Raw genomic sequence first — 10442 nt, 5'->3', positions numbered from 1 at the left:
TGAGTGGCCGCGATCTAATCCTGTTTACATAAAGTAAACCTGCTCCCGAGCAGGTTTACGCTTACGGATCTGTTGCTATGACAGCAAGTCCCAGATGAGCTTCGGAGAACCGAACGATCCAAGATCACGCGAAATCGTCAACATTCAAATCCGGCTAACTTACTTAGCGAGGTACGAAGAACGGGCCCCAGGTGTGTTCGGAGAACCGGATTAGCGAGCTCAAAGTTAGCGCGATGATTTGATCTTGGCTGTAGTAAGCGAGGTACGAAGAACGGGCCCCTGGTCTTCGGTCCTGATCCAGTCAGACTCCGGGCCGTGGTTCATCCTGTGCCCCGGATCCGGCGCTCCCGGCCGGGTTTCTCCGCGGGTAGACCGAGGCCATAACGCGGCCATTATGCCCCGCCCCCTGTCCGACCTCCGGAAGTCGTCTTAAAGCACAACGGAAACGAAGTTTATCACCGAAAAATGAATTAAAACTGTCTTTGGCGGTCATTGTCGGAGTCTCCGGGCCTTTAGAGGATGTCTACCACGGCGAGGAGCGGAGACATCATCCACCTAAACGTCGGAGGGAAGAGGTGAGACCCGGGAGTGGCTGCTAACCCGGCTAGCTACTGCGGCTAACACTGGGGATTCCATTATCGGACTTACTGCTTCCCACATCATTGTGTAGTAATGTTCTGTAAACTAAAGTATCTCTGCGTTGAGACATTAAACACGTTTTATAACCCCTCCTATTATTCCACAGTATACTTACGATGTTTTAAACCCGGGTTAAAAAGTCAGTGTTTAGCGCTTTGTGAGTTTCTCCAGCCCCGCACTTCGTTATTGTTAGCTATCATAACTTTGCTCACACCTGAACCTGAACGATCATAGGGGACAGAGAGGAGAGAAACAGGAAACGAGCCGCTGTAAGCTAGCTGTACTGCGCACATTAAACATATAAACAACGAATAAATAATAAAGTTCAGACTTACTTCAGTAAGAGTTTATATTTGGCTTGTTTAACGGAAATAAGTTAAAACTATTCTGTCCGACAATGGAACCGTTAAAGTTAGCAAAACAGGTTTGTCTTTTGTTGAAAGGCAGGTGATGTCAGGTACATGTTCACCTATTAAACATGTCACAGAGTCAGGCAGAGGGACTCTTTAAGTCAGGAGTGTTTATAAAGACTGAAGCTCATCGCTATTTTTTTTATCCAGTGTTTAGTGATAAAATATTGATCTTTAACCAAGTGACGGATGCAGGAAATCACCGCGTGCCGGAGCGCAGCAGGGCAACAGTTTCATGTCCGTTAGAAAAAAAAAAAAGATGTAAAAGTTTCTCAGTGCTCATTAGACTTTAATGTGCACCTGTGACTCCGTGCAGGAGGCGCAGGTATCACCAGGGTCAGATAAGGAGTGAAAGGTCAGTGAGGAGGAGGACAGGGGAGCTGTTCACACTGCTGTTATTTCTGTGCTGTTTTATGAGAACACAAGGGTCAACAAGTGTGTGTTTGCTTTCAGGTTCAGTACCTCCCGCCAGACGCTCACCTGGGTCCCTGACTCCTTTTTCTCCAGGTGGGTCAGAGAGGGAGACCCTGGCTGTCGGGGGCTTTTAGGTTACTTTCTCTGGACTACATGTGCTTCACTCCCTAAAAGCTGATTTTGAGCTAGACATGCTAAAAGTCTGCTTATTTGGTCAAATGTGTGCAGAAACGTACACGTTAATATGCGTACGTGAGCTAGTCTGTGATGGAAGTGAAGTGATGAAATTGTCGTGTAAGTGAAATGAAAGGCAGATATGACTGGACTGGTTCTTATACTTTGAAAAGCTGAGTTTGCTGGTTTCTGACGTCTCAATTGTTTCTTTGGGTTTTTTTCTCTTCAGCCTTTTGAGCGGCCGGATCTCGACTCTGAAGGATGAAACTGGAGCTGTAAGTAAAGCTCTTCTTCTTCACCTCCCCGCGTGCTTTTCCCCTCGCAATAACTGCGTTTGTCCCTCCTCTCTCGCTGTAGATCTTCATCGACAGGGACCCCTCCCTGTTCGCGCCCATCCTCAACTTCCTGCGGACCAAAGAGCTCCACCCGCGCTCCATCAACGTGCACATGCTCATGCACGAAGCCGAGTTCTACGGCATCACACCGCTCGGTGAGACTCGACTGCACTCTGAGCTGAGCATGTAAAGCCGCAGACGTCACTAAACGTTCTTCTTGACTTTGTTTTTGGAACAGTGCGTAAGCTGCAGCTGTGTGACGAGCTGGACCGGTCGTCATGCGGAAACGTGCTTTTCAACGGTTACCTGCCGCCTGCAGGTACACCTGTCCTCACTGCACACCTGACCCCCACCTGACAGGGCCTTCAGGAAGTTTAAATACACGACACATAATTTATGCAGGTGTTAGGATGCTTTCTATAAAAATTTAATGAATTTTAAAACCTATTTTAAAATGAACAAAAAAGATAATTATGAAATTAAAATCATAATATCTTTAAAAAAATCTTTAAATGCTTTACCAGGTAAAATATTCATACAATGTGAGCATTTCTGTATTTATTATATACAAAATATTGCAAAATTAAAAAGTTGTTATGATTAAAATAACGAAATCTTTTCTATTTCAGGATGATAAAATGTGCCGCAGGAGGCTCATCGCTTCCTTTTTATTTCAGTTTCAAGTGACTTCATGATTGTTTTTATGGCAGTTTTCAAATAAAATGATGCAAATATAATTAATGTCCTGTTTCTAAGTGAAATGTGGAGACGTCTGCGACATCAACATGATCCTGATTCATAGCTCCTTCGTGTTCATCTGTCTGTCGTCCCAGTGTACCCGGCGAAGCGTCGGAACCGTCACAGCGTGGCCGGGTCGCAGTTCATGGCGGGCCGCGTTGTTCCTGTGGAGCGAGCGCCGGTCCGACGCAGCAACACAATGCCTCCGAACCTTGGGAATTCTGGGATACTGGGAAGAGCCATGAACGAGGAGAGGACGTCAGGAGGTCAGCACTAAATAACGCCTCTTTATTTATTTATTTAATTTTTTTTCTTTTTTTTTTTTGATCAGAGGGACGTGGTGGGAGTTTCAGTGTGTGTGTGTGTGTGTGTGTGTGTGTGTTCAGGGCAGTCATCTGACCCCGGCATGGTTCGGATCATCTGCGGCCATCATAACTGGATCGCTGTGGCCTACGCGCATTTCGTGGTCTGCTACAGGTAAACGCGTCACATGACCTCTGTTGTTTATTTGTTATCACATGACTGCGAGCGGCTTAGACACATCGGCACATCCTGCTGCATCCACACCTGCGTCCGAGCGTCTGTAACGGTTTCAGTAAAAACTCATGCAGGATAAAGTTCGTGCACACACACACACACACACACACACGTGCACACAGGTCAATGCTGCGTGCTCTCACACACCTTTAACTGCAGGTCACAGGTCATTTATCACCCCCCCACATCCCTTCCTCCCCCGATATTTGCATGCGTGACACTAATCAGCGTTACGTTGCTAACGTTTGAATTTGACTGTAGTCTGAGGTTTGCCTTAATCTCAGATTAGCTAATAATCAGGTCAAGGCCCAATAATCCGTATTCCATACTGAGTCGTCCTGTCAGTTTGTAGTCTGTCGGAGAAGGGGAAAAAAGCTGTTTTAGCTCCTCCCACTGTAAGCTAATTGTCTTCTGATTGGCTGTCCCTCTCCTCCTGCTGATGTTCAGACTGATTCTCTTACCACCTCCTCTCTCAGGGTGAAGGAGTCGACCGGGTGGCAGCAGGTCTTCACCTCTCCCCGCCTCGACTGGATGATCGACAGAGTCGCGCTCAACGCCAAAGTGATGGGCGGGTCGCTGGGAGACAATGACAAGATGGTGGCTGTCGCCTCGGTGACGGAGATCATCCTCTGGTCCATTTGCCCCGACGGCAACGGCAATGAAATCGGTACGAGTTTCTGCGCACAGTTTTCCCAGGAATCGGGACGTGGGTTTGATGAGCTGCTCAGGAAACGCTCCCAGTAACAAAAAACAACGTGTTTCTCCCTCCCCGCAGGCGTCTTCAGTCTCAACGTCCCCGCTGAGGCTCTCTTCTTCGTTGGTAACCAGCTCATCGCCACCAGCCACACCGGGAAGGTGGGGGTGTGGAACGCAGTCACCAAACACTGGCAGGTGGGTGGAGATGCTCTCAGATGATCGCGGTGATCGCCCACGGTTTGTCACAAAGTCTCTCACCTCTTAAACGTAACCTGGAGAGCACGTCAGCTGTTCATCGAGTTTGTGGCACCGCCCCCCAGGTGGCGGCAGACCGAAAACTGAGACGTGTGTTTTCCACCTCGTTCAGAGCCAGCCTGCGTTTGGAAAGGTCTGATGTTGAACGTTACGTGATGTCGTGCAGCAAAAGTTTGGGAGGAGAATCCCGCTCGCTGCCTCACCGTAAAGCGTCTCATCAGAGCGTCCGGTCGGGCACGCAGCGCGGCGTTTAAACTCTTAGAGGTTCATCTGGAAAACAGAGTGATGAGTGTTAGAAGTGTTCATGAGTCACACAGAGGGCTGACCTTTGGTTTGTCAGTGTTACTGACCTTTCTGTGACAGTCACGTTTAATTCTAACGACTGACTGTAAAACTACACGTACAGTTATTCATGTTAAATCATGCCTGTTTTTAAGAGCGCCTCATCATCTGTTTGTAAATGGACGGCTCATTAAATGGAAATGTCTGCTTTGAGTCTCGTGCTCATGGGGTCTCGTGACGGTCCAACCAAAGACCTGGGTCACGTGACGCCGAGCTCACCGAAGCTGCAGAGCTTCTGAGACGTGCTACAGCCGTGGAGTCCACCCAGCGGACTGGCTGTAGGGTGCGGTGACCCCCTACAGCCAAAGAGGCAGATCCTGAGGAGAGCTCTGGCTGAAATGAAAGGAGCAGGTTTTAGATGTGGTATGGGTGCAGCTTCAGTGGAAGTGAGGTAGAAACATGCTGAAGCCTGAACACCTGCCGAGGGAGCTGATTGGACCAAGTCTGTTTCAGGTGGTTATCGGTCTGCTTCACCCATGTTCTCTGTGATCTTTGCAGAACCAGGATGTGGTTCCCATCAGCAGCTACGACACCGCCGGTTCCTTCCTCATCCTGGGCTGCAACAACGGGTCCATCTACTACATCGGTAAGAAGCTGCAGATTGATGAGTCAGATCAACTGAAAACTGCTCAGTATGAATATAAATTCATCAGATTATTGGATCGTGGTCATTAATGTACCAACCAGAACCTGAATCTGTTCCATCGTCCTGTTAAATGCATCCGTAAATACTGTGGGCCAAACTAGAGCCTGACCAGCTGTCATTGGGAGGCTTTGGCTTCACGACTTGACAGATATGTTTAAAAAGTCCCCGCTGTTCACGACGTCCCTGTGTTTGCTGGTCAGATGTTCAGAAGTTTCCTCTGAGGATGAAGGATAACGACCTGCTGGTGACGGAGCTGTACAGAGACCCGACCGAAGACGCCATCACCGCTCTCAGCGTCTACCTCACGCCCAAAACAAGTATGGAGGCATAACGCTGCTGTTAACACTATAACACTGCTGCTAATACAACTACTGCAGGGCGTCAGCTTTCTCCAGCGAATCCACATTCCTTCACCTAGACGTCAGTCTGTTAAAGAATAGAATAGCTTTTTATTGTCACTGTTACAAGAACAGTGAAAGCAGTTTGGCATCTCTCCATGTGTGTGGAGGACACAGTAGCGTAAGTATTTACACAATAACAGACAAATTTACATTTACACAAGAAAGATATGTACAAGTTATACATACACCTGCAAACATACACACACATACATACATATATGTATATATACATATTTGCATCCGTACATGCGTACACACACATATTTCCACATACACGCTTACATCTATATACATACACATACATGCCATCTAACTAGCAGGTGCAGTGTGATCAGTGATATTGCACATTGAGTGGGGGGGTGCTGTTGGAACTATACTAAATAATGTTATAATAAATACAGTTTAAAGAGGTAAGGGTGTTGGTTGCATTGAAGTATAAACAGAAATACGATTTATAAATAAGGTGTAATGTCCATGAGTGTTGGCAGTGCAGTTATCCTCCAATCAGGGTGGAGGTAGGGCATGTTTGACAGCCTGTGGCTGAAAACTTCTGTTGAGTCTGTTTGTCTTTGACCTGATGGACCTGTAGTGTTTACCAGAGGGAAGGGGGAAAAGTGAGTGTCCAGGGTGTGGGGGGTCTTTAATGATGATGCTGGCTTTCTGCTGAAGTCTGCCAGTATAAATGTCTCTGAGGGGGTTAGTGAAGTGCCGATTGCCCGCTCTGCTGCCCTAAAGACAACGAGTCAGGGAAAGTCTTATTTTTCATGTTCCTGCAGCATTCTCACACTTAGCCCGGTTTGCTCAGGTGACAGCGGGAACTGGATCGAGATTGCATACGGGACCAGCTCGGGGACTGTTCGAGTCATCGTTCAGCATCCAGAGACGGTCGGCTCAGGGCCTCAGCTTTTCCAGACTTTCTCTGTCCACCGCAGCCCTGTCACCAAGATCATGCTGTCGGAAAAGCACCTCATCTCAGGTACAAGAATCACCTCGTCTCAGCTCTGGGTCTTGGAAACTGGCGTTCTGTGTCAAATGCAGGGTTTAGAATCAGAATCAGAAAGGGTTTTATTGCCAAATGTTGAGCAGGTTTACAACATTAGGATTATTAAGCTGATGTCTGCATCTTGTTCCTGCTGTCGTTGTTTCTGAGCTCATCTTCATCGTCGTCCTTCAGTTTGTGCAGATAATAACCACGTGCGGACGTGGACGGTGACTCGCTTCAGAGGAATGATCTCCACCCAGCCGGGGTCCACGCCGCTCACTTCCTTCAAGATCCTCAGCCTGGACGACGTGGACGGGCACGGAGGCTGCAGCGCCGGCACCGAGATCGGTAACTGTCAACCCGATCACAGTCAGAGCTGCAGTGTTTGAGGATCGTAGCTCTGTTTCTGTAATGAACCGATGGAATTAATCGTCTTTGATGAATTCCAACTTTTACTTTTTCATATTTCTCCAGATCTCCTTTCATTTCACTATCTCGTTGGTTTCAGGGCCGTATGGAGAGAGAGACGATCAGCAGGTGTTTATCCAGAGAGTCGTTCCCGACACGGATAAACTCTACGTCAGATTGTCCTCCAATGGGAAGAGGTGGGAGAGCCGACACTTGTAACCCACCTGGTTATGACTGTGTGTGGTCAGTTTAGTTTATTAGGATCCCCGTTAGCTCCTGCAGTAACACTGGCTGCTGTTCCTGGGGTCGAACTTTTAACAAAAAACTTTTTCATACATACAACGTGTACGACATGAAAGACAAATAAATGAATAGCAAAACAACACAATTAAAAACATCAACACTGTCCTCTGTGTTAAATTAGTTCAACAAGGAGGTAACAAAACACGCCGCCTGTCTGGGGACTGGCGTGTAGAGTATTGACGTTCATGTTGGAAAGTAAACATAATACTAACAGAACAACAACCTGTGAGCACACGATGTGTGATCATGTGACACTGAAGTGTTAAAGAACATTTAGAACCAAACGTCTATTAAGACCAAAATACCAAATGCGTGCGTGTGTCTGTCAGGGTGTGTGAGGTGCGTTCGGTGGATGGGACCTCCATCACGGCCTTCATGGTCCATGAGTGCGAGGGCTCGAGCCGCATCGGCTCTCGGCCGCGTCGCTACTTGTTCAGCGGCCACAGCAACGGCAGCATCCAGATGTGGGACCTGACCACCGCCATGGAGATCGCTGGCAAGGTCGACATCAGAGGTAAAACTCCAGACTCGTGACGTAAAAGAACAAGTTTTTGTGCTCTGTGATTCGTTAGCAACTGTTCAACATGAGTTCTCATTGGCTGTTTGGCAGCACTGGGCGGACCCACAGAGGAGGAGCTGCTGGAGCTGCTGGACCAGTGCGACCTGGCTCTGACCAGAACACCTGACAGCACACCCAGAGCTTCTACCTGCAGGTACAGAGTTCCCTCACACTGAGCCTCATTCACACACAGGGTGATGCAGTGCACTGTCCATGTTCTTCTGAAAGTAGTTGGTGTCTCTATTTTGAAAGACGACTTCTAATCTAGCGTCTTTGAGAAGATGGATGCCATTGGTCGTTTAGTCGTAAACATCATGCTCTTACTGTTGTTGCTGACTTGTGTCACTTCCTGTCCCTGCAGCCTTCACTCTCAGCTCAGCGATGCCTTCAGGACAGAGCACCTTCGCTCTGTCGGAGGAGGACGAGGAGCAGCCGGAGGTCCGGGTTCGTCTGCGTCGCTGTACGGCAGCCTCCCCCGCCAGGCTCCGCCCCCCGTTCCCTTTGCCAAACCTGCCCGAGAAGCTGGCCTTTCACCTGGACTGCAACAAGGCCCCTCCTACCCCACCTCCAGCCAGACCAGCAGCCCCCGGCCCCTCAGGCATCCGGACCGGGAAAAAGAGTGTGGGTCTGTGCGCAGGGGGAGCTTTGTGGAGCGCTGCCAGGAGCTCGCCAAGGGTTCAGAGGCGGCTGTGAGTGCAGGGTTCCCGCCGGGGTCAGAGGGCATCAGGCGGAGCCTGGCGGTGTGCAGCGAGTTGGAGGCCAAATTCGGTCTTAGGACCCCTCCCACCTTCACTGTACCCCCTGCTGCTCGACATTCACCTGGACCGCCATCGTCACTGTCCTCGTCACCGCTCTCCTCGTCGTCATTACACCGCAGGACCTCACCCGCTTCCCCGCCGAGCCCTGCCTCCGCAGCGGTGAGCCCGACCCGTTCTCAGGCATCGGTCTCCCCTCGCCGCAACACTGTGGCGTCACCCGTTGATTCCTCGGGGACTCCTGAGAGTTCCCCAGGTCCCGACAGCCCCGTCCCTTCTGGACCGCCCACCAGCCCCAAACCACATATGAATGAGACCAGCTTCTGATTGGCTGAGCTGCCTGAGAGCTTAGGGTTCAGGTGGACACACGATGGCTGACAAAACTAAAAGCTGTTGTCAGGTGAGAAATGAAGAAGAAAATGAGACGATCAGCTCCTCCGGTGGTTACTGATGATGGCTCCAGATCCACCTTCAGCCTTTATTTCAGGTAAAAACAAGAAAAAGGCCCCATGGCGAGGAGAAGTAACCTCTTTGGCACAAAAGTGTCTTTTAATTAGAATTAGATGGTTGGGATACGGATGAAGACCAGGTCAGAGCTGCTGTAGGAAGCCTGGGTTTGTTTGACCACATCAGCCATGCTGATGCTGATGCGTCGCTGTTTTCAGAGTAACCTGTCGCACTGTAACGTCACAGTTCAGCTTCTGGCAGCTGAAGAGACGGACGCTTCCTTCGGGAGGCGGTGGAGACCAAAAACTGAGCTAAAAGAGGAAAATCCCAAACTGAGACTCCTCAGGTGATCGAGCACAAAGACCTGCTGTTTGTAGCTTTTCTAACCAGCGCTCTTTCTAACCTTTTCTAACAGACTTCACAGCTCTGGTGTTTTGTCTTTTTGTTTCATTTGTATGTTTGCAGACTTACCGACCCTGAACATCTCACAGCTGCTTTGTGGAAACCTGATAATTCCCAAAAATCTCCAGGAACTTCCCTGGAACAAAAACTAATTTCCATTTTTAAAAAAATATTCATTTATATTAAGTTAAATATATTTGAATTGCGGAGTGTCTGAACATGTGTGGTAGTTTTTTGGGGGGGGTTTTTCTCAGTTGCAGATGAAATAAAATAATCAAAGGGTCAAAAACTGAAACGATTTGAAGGAAACTGAATCTGCGTGCATCAGGACTCATTTCCCTGTTTGGGGGTCTTCAGGTCTCTGAAACAGCCTTTGAAGGTTTTATGAACTCTACGTGTTTACTCTGGACGTGTTTTCAAACTCATCATGTCACCAAAATATCAAAAATCCAATTTAAATTTAAATTCTGAGCTCGTTTGAAGCTCATTCACTGGGAGTGCAGAGGGTGTAACTGAGTTTAGGGGTTTTTTTGTAGTACACTTTATTGCCAGCAGGGGGGAGACTCCAGTATAGGAATGTTAGGGGTGCGGCTCACCTGTCACCCAATTTCTTCATGGTGCGTTCAGGGCTGTCAGGCGATTATTTTTCTTATTTTTCACGACTTTTTACTGTTTCTCAGATTTTGTAAGTTACCTGTGAATCCTGATGATGCATTAAAAATCCTAATCGATAATAAACAATAATATATCACTCAGAGCACGGAGTCCTTTTTCTGCTGCATTGGTGCTTTTAAGGGGAAAATGTATTTCCAGGAAGCCTCAGAGTAAACCGGCGGTAACAGGAAAACTGCGTCTTCCACTACTGTGATGAAGCAGAGCCACCTGCTGCCCACAGTCTTCCTCAGGTAAGTCAACCTCCTCAGACGCAGGTTAGTTTCTGATGTTCGCTCAGCTTTGAACACACTTTTAGCTTCAGCCTGTCGCTCTGTTTGCTTTGAG

At 48.4% G+C, this 10442-nt stretch overlaps 1 protein-coding gene across 2 annotated transcripts; it reads left to right on the top strand.

Moving 5' to 3' along the window:
* Positions 1-260: 260 nt before the first annotated feature.
* shkbp1 (SH3KBP1 binding protein 1) lies at positions 261-10200 on the top strand. Of its 2 annotated transcripts, XM_013273630.2 has the most exons (18): positions 261-575; positions 1366-1404; positions 1503-1556; positions 1867-1912; positions 1995-2127; positions 2211-2291; positions 2806-2976; positions 3097-3187; positions 3724-3914; positions 4023-4138; positions 5039-5126; positions 5387-5503; positions 6393-6563; positions 6762-6917; positions 7078-7174; positions 7610-7794; positions 7891-7993; positions 8201-10200. In XM_013273630.2, the coding sequence occupies exons 1-18, from the start codon at positions 520-522 to the stop codon at positions 8919-8921; spliced, it is 2616 nt and encodes an 871-aa protein (XP_013129084.1). In that variant the 5' UTR covers positions 261-519; the 3' UTR covers positions 8922-10200. The 2 variants fall into 2 exon arrangements, with proteins under 2 accessions (XP_013129084.1, XP_003449020.1); XM_003448972.4 differs by lacking the exon at positions 1366-1404 and having other exon boundaries at positions 266-575.
* Positions 10201-10442: the final 242 nt, after the last annotated feature.

This window comes from Oreochromis niloticus, linkage group LG14 (genome assembly GCF_001858045.2).
Source record: "Oreochromis niloticus isolate F11D_XX linkage group LG14, O_niloticus_UMD_NMBU, whole genome shotgun sequence".
NCBI classification, from domain to species: Eukaryota; Metazoa; Chordata; class Actinopteri; order Cichliformes; family Cichlidae; genus Oreochromis; species Oreochromis niloticus.
This window is presented reverse-complemented; position numbering and strand designations above follow the sequence as displayed.

Coding starts and splice junctions, on each gene's coding strand:
- shkbp1 (XM_013273630.2), top strand. CDS start 520: ATGTCTACCACGGCGAGGAGCGGAGACATCATCCACCTAAACGTCGGA. Junction 3,915..4,022: donor CGGCAACGGCAATGAAATCG/GTACGAGTTTCT, acceptor CCCTCCCCGCAG/GCGTCTTCAGTCTCAACGTC. Junction 7,994..8,200: donor CCCAGAGCTTCTACCTGCAG/GTACAGAGTTCC, acceptor CTGTCCCTGCAG/CCTTCACTCTCAGCTCAGCG.